The 17134-nt window shown below is 38.8% G+C and overlaps 1 protein-coding gene across 3 annotated transcripts in view; it reads left to right on the top strand.

Moving 5' to 3' along the window:
- The window catches only part of ARHGAP21 (Rho GTPase activating protein 21), a 129414-nt gene that overhangs the window by 87345 nt on the left and 24935 nt on the right, over positions 1 to 17134 (top strand). For 2 of the 3 annotated variants that reach the window (XM_065921104.1, XM_065921105.1), the window contains exons 7-8: positions 2468 to 2522; positions 11814 to 13701. In XM_065921104.1, the coding sequence (XP_065777176.1) occupies positions 2468 to 2522; positions 11814 to 13701 (1943 nt within the window). Of the gene's footprint in view, positions 1 to 1364; positions 1450 to 2467; positions 2523 to 11813; positions 13702 to 17134 lie in introns of those variants that run through there. The other variant, XM_065921106.1, reaches the window with a different exon arrangement.

Below are 17134 nucleotides of genomic sequence, written 5' to 3'. Positions count from 1 at the left end.
CATCACAAGAGGTTCTGCTGCTGCTGCTGCTGCTGCTAAGTCGCTTCAGTCGTGTCCGACTCTGTGCGACCCCATAGACGGCAGCCCACCAGGTTCCTCCGTCCCTGGGATTCTCCAGGCAAGAATACTGGAGTGGGTTGCCATTTCCTTCTCCAATGCTTGAAAGTGAAGTGAAAGTTAAGTCGCTCAGTTGTGTCCAACTCTTCGAGACCCCATGGACTGTAGCCTACCAGGCTCCTCCATCCATGGGATTTTCCAGGCAAGAGTACTGGAGTGGGTTGCTATTTCCTTCTCCAACAAGAGGTTCTACCCAGATTCAAATTCAGTAACTTTTAGGTGACCTGTTGCTTTATATTAGCCACACTCAGCTGTCTGTAATTAAATTGAAGTTCACTGTTTTCTGAAGACTTTGTCAAGCTCCTCTAACCATGTCTAAACCAGTTCATGCTATAATCTCACTTATTTACACAAGGATCCTTGGTGACGTTAGTGGTAAAAAAAAACCTGCCTGCCAATGCAGGAGATGGAAGAGATTCAGGCTCAATTCCTGGGTCAGAAAGATCCCCTGGAGAAGGAAATGGCATCCCACTCCAGCTTCTCCTTGGGCTTCCCCAGTGGCTCAGAGGATAAAGAATTTGCCTGCAATGCAGGAGACACAAGAGACACAGATTCAATCCCTGGGTCAGGAAGATCCCTGGAGGAGGAAATGGCAACCCACTCCAGTATTCTTGCCTGGAAAATTCCATGGACAGAGGAGCCTGGCAGGCTACAGTCCGTGGCGTCGCAAAGAGTTGGACATGACTAAGCGACTAAGCAATAACAACAATTTACACAAATGCCCTAATACGTTGCCACTTTCAGAGGTGAGTGATCATAATTTATTGATCTCAGAGTATTCTCTTTACTATTAGATTCTAGGTGTTCCTGAGTGACACCTATTTGATCTTAAGTATTGAGGAAACCTGGGGACTGGGGAAGAATTGAAAGCCTCCCCAGAGGCAGTGGGGAGATCTACCCAAATTTTCTTTTTGAAAATAATTTAGATCATGATAAATATACCAATATGTTTTGTCAGCCTACAATTTAAGAGTTTTCAGGGTATTTCTTAACATGTCTTCTTTAAAAGTACCATTTTCCCAAAACAACCATAATTTAATCTTTGTTTTCCTCAAACTCCACATTATTATTATTTTTTTTTTTGTTACTGATGCAGTTCATCTTTCATGGTAATAACATTTTGGAATGACAGTCTTAATTTTTACCAGTAAAGCAATTTGAAAAATTAAATAAATAAATGTTTTTTTTTATGATCTTATTTTTCTTTTAAAAAATTGTGTTCCTTTTGTCTGCAGTTGGTAGCAAATGGATTAATGCAGCACAAAGCCATTGAGATTCTGCAGTGTATTAATGTAAAAATGTATCCTTGCAGAAGAATTTATCTAAGCATCAGTATGTATTTTCTACCAACTCTAAATGTTGAAATTCAAGTACTTACATATTTTCTTAGTAGAATTTATTTGAACCTGTGGTTCTTACTGGTTTACTATTCTCCTTGCATTTATGAACCTAAAAATAAGGGTTCAAATAGAGACACCAGTAAATTATTAGATTTTGGGCTTTTTGTTGTTGGTTTCTCAATCTCATGATTGTATTGGGGGGAAGTCTATCCAGTATTGTTAGGATAGATACTGAAGCCCTAGCTGGGGACAGCACCACTATCCTTGCATATCTCAATGTAATTCTGATATCACAGGACTCAATATAATTTTTCCCTTTGAGCTGTTTTAAACCTAGAGAAACTTGTCTATTATTTCAACAGGACATTTACAGTATCAAAATAAAATGAGACTTTGAGCTATTCCTGTAAAAGCTCTAAGTTAAATCATGGAGAAGAAAGCAAATAGTTGAGATGCTATATGGTTTTTAAAGATAAGGCATCATTTTGGTGGTTGTGATGGTGAACTCTTATTTCCTTCCCTTCTGAGGCCAAGAGGGAATATTTCAAAATTAGGATGTTTAGTATTGCCTAAAATGTTAAATTTTAGGGTTCTTTGATTATTTTCATGTTAATGGATTTTTCACTTGATAAACAATGAGACTATGTAGTAAAAATTTGTAATTTGTTCTGTGACCTGAGATAAAGAAATACATAATTATATATTGATGAGTTTTGTTCCAGGAATATTCAATATAAGTAATATATTTGGTGTTTCTAAATTAGAAGTATGTTGTAAAGAACACTTGACCAATTCTGAATAGCTCAAACATATGTACATAATTATTATATATGCATAAAAATTATTACTTTTCATTTTAATGATTTGGATTTGAAAGTAAAGATTTTTAAAATCTGCAAGTTAAACTCATAATCAACTTAAAAAATACTTGAGTTACCTCTTTTTTCCTTTATGTCCTTCTTGTATAATTTTTGCCTCCCTTAAAATAGTTTATGTATATTCAATTTCAGTGATACAACATTGGAACTTAGTGTTATGCCAAAAGATGAAGACATTCTCCAAGTGGTAAGTTTTATTTGTTCAAATATGTGGATTGTTTTATAGTTATGAATGTTAATAAGAATTCTCTAAAGATAGAGGTGAATTAGATTTTTTTTAAAAAGATTCTAAGGGGGAAAACCCTTAAAAACTTTTTCTCTATGCTTTATCAAAGACAGAGAGACAGACAGACAGACCATTGTCAATTTTTTACAGTTAAGCAACATGAGAATGTTTTATTAATTTCACAGTAAACTTGCTGTTGTCATTTGGAATGAGATTCCTAAAGAGTTTGTTTGCCCCAGTGTTGCGTTCTAGATTATTCCTTTGACCAAAAGCCAAATCTCAGAATGCAAGTACATATCCCCAGGAATTAGACTTTTTAAAAAAATTATAAAGTCAGAAGTTTTATGAAAGCCATTTCTTAATTTTTCAATAAGGATTACTGATTATAAATTAACTTACCAAACAATTTTCAATAGTATCCATTCATTCCATTAGAAGGAATGTTCACAATGAGTACAGTCCACACCTTAAGGGAAAAATATGTTAACATCTTAGGGAGGGAATGGAATTAGATAGCGGAAAACCTATAGCATTTGTCTTAAAATATCTTTCTCCTCTTGAGAAAGAAAACAAATTGAATGGAGTACTTAACTCCTTTAGATATTGCTGATGGTAAAAAAAGATGACAAATTTCATTCAGGAATACTTTTCCTCAGTTGACTTTTGTAGTTCAGCAGAATAACTATTAGATTGGGGAAATAGTAGTGGCTGCTGAAGTTTGTGGTTTTTAAAAAACTTCCTTTTAGAGAATTGTCATTGCTGTTTCGGAGAAGGCAATGGCAACCCACTCCAGTACTCTTGCCTGGAAAATCCCATGGATGGAGAAACCTGGTAGGCTGCACTCCATGGGGTCGTGAAGAGTCGGACACGACTGAGCGATTTCACTTTCACTTTTCACTTTCATGCATTGGAGAAGGAAATGGCAACCCACTCCAGTATTCTTGCCTGGAGAATCCCAGGGACAGTGGAGCCTGGTGGGCTGCCGTCTATGGGGTCGCACAGAGTCGGACATGACTGAGGTGACTTAGCAGCAACAGCAGCAGAATTGCTGTTTTACTCAGAACTAATGGAATCTTTGTGAAAGGAATCAAAATAGGGATGCTTTTCATTTATAAGGCGTTAATTTGAACTTGGCTCAACCAAAGTCCTAAATAATCTTTGTAAACACTTTTTTTTTTTCACAAAAAATATTACTAAAGCTAATCCTAATAATTCCACCTAGGGAAGCCTGGTGTGCTGCAGTCCATGGGGTTGCAAAGAGTCCGACACGACTGAGCAACTGAACTGAACTGAACTGATTCACTTACACATAAGATATAATTAACCAAAATTCGTGGAGATCAACCTTGTGTTTTCAAGGCAGGCTGATTTCATTTTGAAACGGCAGTTTTACTGATAAAAGATTATCCTTCTTAAGTGCACAGTTCTGTTGATGTCAGGGGTGTCTGATCAAGGAGGGATAACCATCCATGATGGTTTTCTTAATCAAGTAGAATTAGTTGCAGGGTTCCTACACTGATCATTCAGTACAATAAAGGAGTAAAAGTCATAACCATGGAAGGCAGTGAAGTTACTAGATGGAAAATAAAGAGGGGCTTATTCTCTAGGGCTCTACTTATGCAAAGGACCAGCAGGTGATACTTACAGGGGAGGGCAGACTTGACCTTGAACTGTTGCATTCTCCTGACTCAGAGATAGAGTGCTCTTCCGAAATAGAACTCTACTGAAGAGTCATCTTTAGTAGACTCTTTCCTTGCTAAGGTGAAGGCACTGGTGGGACTTTGTTAGAACAGTGAAAGAAATAGCTCATTTCAGAGTGGCTGGCAATGAATAAATGCTGAGGGAAGGATCAAGCACAGAATGATCATCCTAGCATGCTGGGTGGTTGATGCAGGGGATCAACAGTGCAATAATGTTCTAAGGATGTGATCAGTGGGAAATTTAATTGATGAGTTTCCTTGTGTTTTATCTAAAGTAGAGGGAAACTACAAATTGTTGCACCACAGGGAAAAGTTGGTTCACTGGTCTGACCCAAGCACACAGATCCTGAAAGTTCCTCAGTAAAGGGTCCTGCTATATTGTAACAGAAAAGTCATATTCTTACAACTTGTTGCTTTATTTTAAGCATAAGAAATCAAAAGCCCAGGGACTTCCCTGGTGGTCCAGTGGTAATAAGACTCCACCTTCCAATGCAGGCGGTGTAGGTTCCATCCCTCCTTGGGGACCTAAGATCCCACATGCCTCGCAGCCAAGGACCTAAGATCCCACATGCCTCGCAGCCAAAAAACCAGAACATGAAACAACACAAGCAGTACTGTAACAAAGTAAACACAGACTTTAAAAATGGTCTACATCAAGAAATAAGTTAAAATTCTAAAAAAAAAAAAAAAGAAAGAAAAGCCCATATCCTTGATAATAAAAAACCTCACCTTTAAACTCAGTCTTCATTCAAATTTGCATGTCCTGTAATTTGTTAGGAAATTGAAGGAGTGTATATAGTTAATGTAGGTTATGCATTGTTCCCCGAAGAACATCAAAATGCAGAAACTTCTTTTCCACATAAATGTTTTTAGCTAGGTTATCTACAAGTGTCATTTTTAAAAGCTGTTATAAAATACAGAGAGAATCTGGGATTTAAAAAAATATATGTGAAAATAAGGGGCCTTCAGAAATATTTATGTTGCTTTCAAATCTGTTACTTAAAATACATGCTTGTAAAGATGTATTTGTCCCTGTGAGGTTGAATATTCATTATAGAGAAAACATGAACATTTTTACAGCCACTGTAAACATCTTTTACCCAAGAGAAAGCTTGTTTTCTCAGTTTACATATGTTTGCCTGGGTAACAGCAGGATGGGGTATCCATGAACTTTTGCTCCTCAAGTGATGCATAGACCAAGTGGTTCTAGAGGTCCTCGGCTCTCTTTGAGAGGTGACATAGAAAATTTGATTTAAAACTTGCCTCACGGAAGGACTGGTATATAATAATAAATCTCATAATTTACAGAAGACAGTGATACAATGTTGAAAAGCACAAAGTATTGGTAAAACTAAGAATTCTTCATTATGTTATTAAACTAGTGCTGGTAATAGTACTCCTGTACTTGGCACCCTCGTTTTTTAAACATATCTGGATCCACAATATGCTTAGTTTTGTATTCATTTCAGTCGTGTGATGGTCTTATGTAATGATATTTTAGACTATGATCATAATCTTAGACAAGTTCATATTTTTATGATGATATTACAAAATAAATAGCACTTCCTGTTGCACTTTTAAAAAAGCAAAATGATTGTGTTGCCCTCTCAGACACTGAATGAAATAGTCATCACCCATCAAGTCGCCTAAAGGGCGATAGTAATAGTAGTAGTGTTAGTTGCTTGGTCGTGTCCGACTCTTTGAGACCCCATGGAATGTAGCCCACCTGGCTCCTCTGTCCATGGAATTATCCAGGCAAGAATACTGGAGTGGGTTGCCATTTCCTCCTCCACATGATCTTCTGGACCCAGGGCTCGAATCTGGGTCTGCTACATTTCAGGCAGATTCTTTACTGTCTGATCCACCAGGGAAGTCCCTGAAGGGCAATGCTAATGGGGAAAAAAAAAATACGTCCTCAAATAGACCCATTGTAGAAGCGCTAGATCTGAGCATTCTTTTCCCTTCACACCTCAAGACGTTTTGTTAAGCCTTTAGCACCATGGAGTCAAAATTGAATTTTGAGTTGATTGGTTGCGATGGCTATGGAGATTCTCAGGTGTGTCTGGTGTTTGACAAGGGCATTTGGAGCCTACTTCGTGTTGTTCTCTGTTAAACACAGCCAGGTTAAACAGCTTTTCTGGTGTAACAGGGAAGAAAGTGATGCACTAGGACTTGAACCCACGCAGGTCTGAGACTGTTTATAGCCTGTAGTTGAAGCTAAACCACCGTTCAATACCGCCATTGGGTCCAGATGAAGGATTCTGGTGGCTGACAGTCACACTGCCAGTCAGGGTCCGAGCTATCAGATCAACCAGTCTCTGGGCTGTGCATCCACTGCCCTAGTTACCACTCCATGAATATGGTGACGTCCATTGAGAAACGTAATTTAACTGAAGTTTTCCTTTAGATTTATCAGAAGTACTTTCTAATAAAATAATTATTTATTTCACACTCAGTATACTATTCGATTTAAAATTAGGTGTCCATGTGTCACATGTGCATCAGGGTGGTTCTGCTTTAGAACAGGGAGGCAAGAACAGGAATTCTGGAAGGTTCTTTCATAGTTTGAAAGTTTGAAGCAGTTACTTTCTTCTGCTTTCTTTTTTTTTAATCTTATTTTAAATATATTTTTAAAAAAGAATCTGCCTTTAATACATGAAACCCCGGTTCAATTCCTGGGTCGGGAAGATCCACTGGAGAAGGGATAGGCGACCCACTTGAGTATTCTTGGGCTTCCCTTGTGGCTCAGAAGGTAAAGAATCCACTTGCAATGTGGGAGACCTGGGTTTGATTCCTGGGTTGGGAAGATCCCCTGGTGACGGGAAAGGCTACCCACTCATAGTATTCTGAAGAATTCTGTGGACTGTATAGTCAGTCCATGGGGTCGCAAAGAGTTGGACACGACTGAGCGAATTTCACTTAAAATAATTATAAGAATATACATGCTTGTTAGAAAAGTTTCAAATGATTTAGAAAGGTATAAGCTGTCCACAACATTCACTTCTCCCATGCCTCACTGTGGCATATCTGGCATGTATTTGAAAATTATACAAACACGATAGGTGGTTATTTTTGTTTTTGTCATAGGTACAGGTATTAAAATTAACAGATCATCCTGTTAACAGTGAACTGGTAGGCAGGAATTTTAATCTTAGGAGCTTATTTATTCTGCACTCTTTTTGTTGGTTTGTTTTTATTATTTACTAGACAGTAAATACAGTATGGTAATAGTAATGCTATAGTAATAGGTATGGTAATAGTGATTTTGATGCAATTCTAGTAAAACTGAACTGAAAGATTATTTTTAGATTATTTAGCTACTGTTAGGCACTGTACACATAATCAAGATCCAGACTGTTAACATTTCATTTTATTTAAATGCTCTTTACAATGCTAATTCCAAATGGAGACACCTGTAAGTCATCTTTCCTTACTCACTCAACCCCTGCTTAGAGAACCCTTTGGATCTGTAGGCATGACAAGGTTGCTGCTATTCTGTTTTCATTAGATATGACTTCAATTTTAACATGATAAACTTTTAAACTACTAAGCTACTATAAGATATAAAACTTAAGAACAAGGGTAAAGAACAAGAAAAAACATAGAGTGATATTTGAAAGGACTAATAAAAAAAATTGGCCAGAGTGTTTTTTTTTTTTTTTTTTTTTAATCATATCCTGTTGAATTCCCAAGTGCTAATCTGTCTGAAAAAAATCTGAGTATTGTCTAATTCCATCAAAACTTCTGGATATATACTATGAAGTATATCATTTGGACTTAAATGTAAAAGTGATTATGAGCCAAATATGCAATTCTTATGACAATGGTCTCAAAAACTTCTGGGCCTTGCCATGGATGGTGGTTGTTCAGTTGCTAAGTCATGTCTGACTTTTGGCCCTTTGGACTGCAGCCTGCCAGGCTCCTCTGTCCTCCACTGTCTCCCAGAGTCTGCTCAAATTCATGTCATTGCAGACACACTTATTAACACAGGATGATTTTGACATCATTATAACAGAATATAATTATGTAAAAACTATATAAAAGAATATCATTAGATAAAGAATACTTTAAGTGATATTTTGTTCTGTTTAGTTGGTGCCTGTTGACAATTCAGAGATTCCCAATGAGCAGTTAAAACATTGAAATGTCTGACCGTGACGTCTCAGTGAAAGACTTACTTTCTGACTCATGAGAAAGCATGCCACAGTCACAGCTATGAGCAAGTTATAGAGTTTTAAATTCTGTTTTCAGAATGGGAAACTTCGTCAGTGGGTTCCATGTTCACCTGGAAGAGTTGAATGCTGTAATCCACCCCAGTGTTTGCCCAAGCCCTGGCTACAGCTTTCCTTAGTAGGCTGTTTGTCTCCCAGAAGAAAACCTAATGGCATTACGGGAGAAGAGGGCTCCTTACAACGCATATTATCTGTTCCTAGTCTCCTCCCCTAGCTTATCATGGGGCTAATGTCTGTCTGTTCCACACCTCTCAGCATAGCCATTGAAGTTTATTCTCATGACTTATCTGGAACACATACTAAACAACAGGGGCCTTGGAGCACTGCTGATTTCCCCAGGAATGTGAATTGAATGTGCTGGTCTCCAAACTTTATGAGAAAGAGAAACGTTTAAATAGATAACAGCCTTTTTTAGTATCCATGAAATGAGAGACCGTGTGAGGAAATTCAGTACTACTGCTGAACACATTCATATTTTAGTTGTCTCAGCATATGTGCTTGCATTAGACAACAGCACTGTATCTATAAGGTATTCTGTTCAGTCAGTCCACTGGTAATGCGTGGTCCATATGTATGTATTTTAAGGACCCCTTTGCCATCACTTTACCCAGAAGTTGGGACCCATGAATATAGACTATTTAGGAATTTTAGCATTATCTAAAGTATGCCAAATACCTTTTCAAGTATTTAATACTGGTTGACCAAAAAGTTTGTTTTGGCCAACCCAATAGATCTGGTTATATGCTTCTATTATTAAAAGATAATACTCTTCCCCGAATTTGAATGAAGGTGATATCTCTAAGTTATTAGTTCTAGAGCAGCATTTCTTAGCAGAAATTCGAACTGTGCAAAAACCCCAGGAAAAAAATGGGTTCCATGGCCAAATAAATTTATAACTTGATGTCGAGTTTTACAGTGTATGTTAATGTGGTTGGGGTTTTGAGACGTCACGAAACCCACTCGCCAACCTTTACTTTATCGAGCATAGGGAATACACCACGCCCCCCCCTTTCAGGTGATGTTTCCTAAAACTGCACACACATGCTCTGGAAATACCGAACCAGACAGTACACTCATCCACACACAGGTTTCCCGTCAGTATCGGTGCGACTGTAATCAGCATGGAAAAGATAGATAGGCTTATTACATCAGTGGCAAATACCCAAAATGTCTATTTGGATTGACTGTTTTCATACCTTTACAGTATTATGGTATGCATGTTTTCTTTCATCTACTTGGCTTTCATTTCTCACGGTCTCCTGGTTCAGATTCTATAGTATTCATTATACATGAAAAAGAATTACTCTGGAAGCAGTATTTTTTTTATGTCCACTAAGTAGTTATTTTTTCTAAGCGAATCAAACAGGATAAAAGGGATAGCGTGGAAAGATCTTAATTTTTGAGGGAAACCCATTTAACCCAATAGTCGTTCTTTCATTCCAAAGTCCTAGTGTCAAGGCAGCAGCAGTCAGCTGACAGCTGGTGGTTGTGCTCCGATTTACAGGGGAAGGAGGAGGTTGTACTATTTTAAATGCATAATAGAGCATTCGTTTCGTCATCTGGAAGCAGAGATGGAAGAAGCTCAGGGGAACTGAGAGGCATCAATGTTGTTCCCGTGGAAGGGAAGCTTCCTAGCACATTATCAGACAGCAGCGCAGATCGAAGAAAATATCTGTCAGGAATGCATGTTACCAGATGTATTTTGCTTTTAAGAATGGTAGACAAATCAAATCAGAGCCAGATAAAAGCCTGAGAAAAAGATGCTCAGAAGGAAACTGAAGTTAATCTTTATGCCTCACTGCCCTTTACTTCTCTTGGTACCTTCCAGAGGATTCAGTATAGATGTATTTTTAGCTTGCTGTTTTCCAGCATCAATATGACAACATGATTCTGTCTTTATGTCAGTAAGCAGCTTCTACTATGTTTTCCTATTTTCTGCTAGCTACAATTTACAAAGGATGTCACAGCTCTGGTAAGAACTGCACAGAAGCCATTTCCTTGCTTTTTAAGTCATGTTTTGTAGAAATTTGTAATAAGCCAATCTATTAAAACTGTCAGTTTGCTTAGAGGAATCTCTTCGTGGTGTTAATCTTACTAATTTGCAGAATGTGTCTGTGATACATTGTTTTCTTTATTATTTTTTTCTTTTTATGTTTGATTTTTGTATCCTGTGCATAACTGGTGTTAAAACATAACATTTATATGCATCCCTGTATATTTTTGAAGCATCTCACCTTCTCTCCTTTCCTAGTACTTTGCTGTTACGTTATGTTATGTTTGTGGCTGCACTTGAGCTTTGCAAGCTGTCTAATGCAAAGACAGGATATGAGATAGTTCTGAATTAAGCGTGTTTTGATTAGGGAAGAATATGTAACATGACACCACACCTAACTGTCTCAGCTGTTGAACATAATTCTGAGTTATCTTAATTAGCTCTGTTTCGTAGAGTCTCTGTATTTAATTTGTTGCTTTTAAGTTCTTAAAAATATTCCTAGATAATTTTATAAATAGTTGATAAAAAAAAATTGGAACTGCATGCTTGCCTGTTCATAATAGAAAAATGCCTCCTTAAAACAGGTAAGAGAGACCAAATAAATTTGTACAATGCAATTTTGCATGAGTGTAAAATAAAAAATATAAATTATATACAGGAAGATGAATTACCTTTATTCATATTTTATACCTTTAATATGTGTATATTCTCTATTTGAAAAATTTTAATAGTTAACATGGCTGTTGGAGGACCTAATTTATCAAAATGGATTATTTTTTTTTTAATGGATTATTTTTAGTGATTCAGCAGTTATTAATTGGCAAGACAGTGTTCAATATATATTTATCATAGAAGTAGTGCCTAGAGTAAAGGTGTATTTGGTGAAGATTTTTAATATTTTCACCCACCTCACTCTGGCAAAAGATCAGGTTCTTCTTTTGCTGTGAGATTTATTAGGCAGCCATTTAACCTGCCAACTGCTGGGGGAAAAAAAACAAACAAACATAAAACTTAAAAGGGGAAATTTTTGAAAGCAAGATGTCCATATCTTACTATGGCGGGTGGCATGGATAGAATCTGGTGTGTTTCAGATCTTTTGAGAAAGTAGGCAATTGTAATTTATAATTTTTGCAAATTCTACAATTTATTTGCTTTCTGAGAGACTAGCTGAATTTGTGGAGTCCCCTTACATTGTGTCTGCATGCATGCTTTAGCGAATGCCACTTGGGAGCAAGGCAGGGCACCATAAAATAAGAGTATATCGCAAGATTGGAAACGTGTTCCTTTGATGAGTGTGAAGTGACCCGTTTCTCTCCTCTCCATGTAGGCGTATTCTCAAGATGCCTACCTGAAAGGCAACGAAGCCTACAGTGGCAATGCCCGCAACATCCCTGAGCCCCCGCCAGTCTGCTACCCCTGGCTGCCATCCGCCGCTCCCGCCATGGCGCAGCCCCCTGAACCCCCTCCTCCAGACTCAACAGCAAGCAAACCGCAGACTAGCCCCCCAGTATTGACGCAGCCCGGCAGGGCCTACAGGATGGAAATCCAAGTGCCTCCGTCACCACCAGAGGTGGCCAAGTCCAACACAGCAGTGTGTGTCTGCAATGAGAGTGTAAGGACCGTCATTGTACCTTCTGAGAAGGTTGTAGATTTATTACCTAACAGAAGCAACCACACAGTTCCCGCTCACAGAACTGAGGAAGTGAGGTATGGCCGAAACGAACAGCCCTCTTTCAGAACAGCGACGAGAGCCACCTCGCCACCATCCTCAGTTCCCACTGCCCATCTCATCCACCAGCCCGGCTCGAGGTCGTTGGAACCTTCTGGCATTTTACTTAAATCTGGCCACTACGGCGGACACTCAGAAGGTCTGGTGAGCAGATCTCCAGCTGTGGAGCCTGCTTCCGTAAGTGTCAACCACTACCCTCCCAACTCCCATCAGCACATAGACTGGAAAAACTATAAAACTTACAAAGAGTATATTGATAACCGGCGCTTGCACATGGGCTGCCGGACCATTCAAGAAAGGCTAGACAGTTTAAGAGCCGCCTCGCAGAGCACAGCGGATTACAACCAGGTGGTGCTGAACCGCGCTGCCCTGCAGCGGCGTCGGAGCACCTCTCAGGACCGAGTGCCCCAGTCCATCCAGGTCCGGCAGCGCAGCGTGTCCCAGGAGAGGCTGGAGGACTCTGTGTTGGTGGCCTATTGTCCGAGGAGTGCCTCTCAGGGCGCGCTGACATCTCCTTCTATTAGTTTTAGTAACCACCGAACTCGCTCGTGGGATTATATCGAGGGACAGGGTGAAACCTCGGAAAACGTCCATTCTGAATGTCCACCACCGGATGCAAATGGTGAACAAAAGCAGACTTACAAGTGGAGTGGGTTCACCGAACAGGACGATCGGCGAGGTATTTACGAGAGACCCAGGCAGCAAGAAATTCACAAATCTTTCCGAGGCTCCAATTTTACAGTGGCTCCGAGTGTGGTGAATTCTGACAACAGGAGAGTGAGCAGCAGAGTAGGGGGATCAGTGTCTCAGTTTAAAAAAATTCCAGCAGATCTAAAACCTCTGCAGTCCAGCAGAAATTTTCAAACTACTTGCGGAATGTCCCAGCCTCGAGGGATTTGTCAAGACAGGTCACCTCTTGGGAAAGTCCGGAGTAATTCTCTGAAAGCGCCTTCTACACATGTCGCGAAACCACCCTCCAGCCAGAACTCATTTGTTTCTATCAAAGACCAAAGACCAGTAAATCATTTGCATCAAAACAGCTTATTGAATCAGCAGACATGGTTACGGACGGAAAGTGCCCCCGATCACCAAGTGGACCCTGGGAAGCCCCCCTCTCTTTCCGGAGCTTCTGTTAAGCTCCCGGCTCTGGCAAGTGAGAATACTAGCACTCCCGATTTTGAGTTATCCGTCACTCAGAGGAACCAAGATTTAAGTGTACAAGAGGTGGAAATTCAGCAATCGAATGCTGTAGATAATAAAGAAACTGTCATCCTAAGAGAAAAACCTCCGTCTGGTCGCCAGACACCGCAGCCTTTAAGGCATCAGTCTTACATCTTAGCAGTGAGTGACCAGGAGACAGGCTCAGACACCACCTGCTGGCTGCCTAATGATGCTCGCCGGGAGGTCCATATAAAAAGGATGGAGGAGAGGAAGGCCTCAAGTACCACTCCACCTGGTGATTCCTTGGCTTCCATCCCATTTATAGGTGAGCTCACCTCATAGTTGTTGGTTAACATGTCAAATATGTCACAAATCTTCCAGCAAACTATTTCTAGTTCAACGGGTCCAGGAATTTTACTCTGTGATCTTGAAACACTTGTTCTGAATTTTCTACACTCTGCTAAAAACCAGAGCCATAAGCTTTTTTTTTTTTAATTTCTTTTTTTAAGTATTTTTATTTATTTATTCAGGCTGCACCTGAATGAGCATGAGAGATCTTAGTCTCCTGACCCGGAATCAAACTCGTGCCCCCTGCAGTGGAAGGGCAGAGTCTTAACCACTGGACTACCACGGAAGTCCCCAGAGCCATAAGCTTTTACTCTCAAAAATCATTTCTAGTATCAATTTTCCTTTTTTTTAATTTTAAACTTTGCATACCCAATACGCATTGTTAATTTTGATTTTGATGAAACATATCCCCACCATCTGGGGGAGACTCAGCAAACCAAATTGTGCTTGGTTGTTGATTCAGCTGAAACAATAGCCAAGTAGAACAGTTTGGATCACTAGCAATCAACTTTTCATATCATCAGTGCTTTTTACTTTCTGAAGCTGATTTCTTCATAAATTTTAATTCATGGGCCTACTGAAAAGACTTCTTTGTTGTTAAATTACTCTATCTTAGAATAAATCCTGGAATAGATGGGGAGAAGTTACTTAAATGACAAGCCTGTGCCCTGATCTGGAGCACCTATCATGTTCACTGAGGCTTTAGAGTGCTCCCACACGCCCCAGGTATATTATCCACACAGCAACCAGTATGTTTTAAAAAATATAAATCAGATCATTTCACTCCTGATCAGAACCCTGGTTTAGCTTCCTGTGTTGCTCAGAAGAGAATCCAAAATCCTATGGCAGGCTAGGCCCTCCATGATCTGCCCCACAACTGCACCGCACCTCTCTGCCCCTACCTCTCACTTTTGCTCATCCCGTCTTCACACACACCAGCCGCCCAGCAGCCCTGGAACGCCCTAAGCACACCCTGCCTCCGTGCCCTGGCACCAGTTCCCAGCCCTGGAATGCATTCCAGAGATACTCACAAGACTGCCTCTCTCTCAGTACATCTGGGCCTCTGCTCAGACATCTGGGCCTCTGCTCAGACATTTCCTTATCAAAGCAGCCGTTCCAGACCAGACTATCTGAAATACACACAGAACCCAACTGTTCTCTGTGTCCTTAAGCTACTTTGTTTATCTTTATTCTTTATACCACGTGTTTCCACTTGACATTTTTTTTTTTAATTACATCTTTCTCTGCAGATCTAAAGCCTAAACTTTGTGAGAACCAGGATTTTAGATCATTTTATTCACATCTTTATCCTTAGTGTCTGGAACCACTGCCTGGCGTAGAGAAGGGACTCAATAAATATTTGTTGAAATACTAGATGACTGATAGTTTTGAGATGATAGTTTAAATATATAAACAAAACAAACTTTCATCATGTCTAAGATACCATCTGCTAACAACATTATCATATATGTCCATTAGTAAATGAGAAATTTAAGCTATGGAGAGGTTAAATACCTTGCCCAAAGTCACACAGTTAATAAGCAATAGAGACTTCGCTGATTCAGCCTCATCTCAGGGCGCAACTCCAGAGGGCCCCATTGGTACAAAGTGCATTGTGAACAGCGCCCTCTGGAGGTGTGTGACGCCAGCCTTGCTTTGAGGCCAAGGTCACACATACACTTCTTCAGCCGATAGGTTCAGGAAGAGTTTGCCATGATTTTGTAATATAATGTGGTTCTCTCTCAGTCCTACTTCAGACTTCTTTTCTAGAGAAATTTTTTAAAGCTCTTGTGCTGTTGGACTGTCATGTAATACTATCAGAATCAGTTATAAAAATAAAATTCCACATAACTCACATTTAAAAAATATATATGACATATTCAAGTTGTAAACATTGTAGGGAATCTCAGCCTAAATTGTGCACATGTTTATATCTGTAACCTTAAGGCCAGCCCCCCAAAATAGTTTTATTGTAGATGAAATGGTATAGAAATGATTGTTCTATGATTTTTTTTAAACAAAAAAAGCCCTACAACCCATGGCTGTATTTCACAGGCCTGTGAGACCAGAATAAAGGCATTATATTTGTTCCTACTTAATAAGAGTAATATAATCCAATTATATTAGAATAATAAAAAGTTTGCTAGTTACATCTGTTAATATTTCTTCCTAGTTACTACTAGGTATAGGAATAAACCAAAAGGTCAGTTATGTTATTAAAGAGAACTTTGGCTAAAATATAAAACAAAAATCTATTTAATTGTGTATCCATATAAAGACTTAGAAAAATGATTAAAAGAGACCATTTGTTTGTTCGTTATAAAATAAAAATACTCACTAATTACTTCTGATCAAATTCTACTTCAAGTACTTACTTCAGTCTCTTTTATAGTTCCCAGTGAATGACATCTTTTGTTTTATGAATCATGACTTAAAAGCCCCACAATATAGAAATGACTTTATAATCCATTTATTTCTTATATGCCTCCCAGGATGTTAATGTACCACATGTGATTACTCTTATATGTCATTTGATCGGCACCCATGGAAAAGGGTAGAATAAAGAACTGAGATATGAACACAGAATTGATTTCACTGTTTTGGATGTAAACAGTGGATTTTTACATGGATGTAAGTGTTCTTAAGTGCCAAAATTTAATATTGAAACCCTTTTATATTATTGAGCTTCAGTGTTTTATCTGACCAATAGATCTTTTTTTTTCTTTTTCTTTTTAATTTTTAGCCACATCCCATGGCATATGGGACCTTAGTTCCCCAGCCAAGGATCAAACCCACTCCCCCTGCACTGGAAGGCAGAGTCTTAACCACTGGACTGCCGGGGAAGTCCCTGGTGTTTGTCTTTCCAATCTAGCTGTTTTTTAAAATGTATGTCTTACTAGGATAGATATCAGCATTGAAATGGAGTAAAAGAGACCATTTGCAATGTTTCTCTAAGTATTTTCTGGGAACACTAATTCCATTTGATAAAGGCAGCAAATAAAGGGGCAAAAAATAAAGGGGCAAAGATTAGTGATCAAATAAATTGAGAAATGCTGAGTTTTAAAAATTAAGTTTGTTTGTCTATCATAGAACTCTCAGGATCATGAATGTACTCCTTATATCTTGTGAATTTTCTAGGCAGGATATAGTACAATTTGTCTCAGAAGTATTTGACCATGAATCTTTTCTTTTATTCAGAGCATTTCAGTTTAGTGTACCATAAAACATAGTTTGGAGAATGTTGAACAATGTTTTGTGCTTTTTATGAAACATTTAAATTAGAAGGAAAAAAAAGAATTAAGGCTTGCTTCTGTAGCGTCACACTCCAGAGTCATCATAGTCTGTGATTTTTATAATTATTTTTGTTACTTGAAAGCATTATAACCAATGCAAATAAATAAATAGGTGCT

This window comes from Muntiacus reevesi, chromosome 2, assembly GCF_963930625.1.
Source record: "Muntiacus reevesi chromosome 2, mMunRee1.1, whole genome shotgun sequence".
Taxonomy (NCBI): Eukaryota; Metazoa; Chordata; class Mammalia; order Artiodactyla; family Cervidae; genus Muntiacus; species Muntiacus reevesi.
This window is presented reverse-complemented; position numbering and strand designations above follow the sequence as displayed.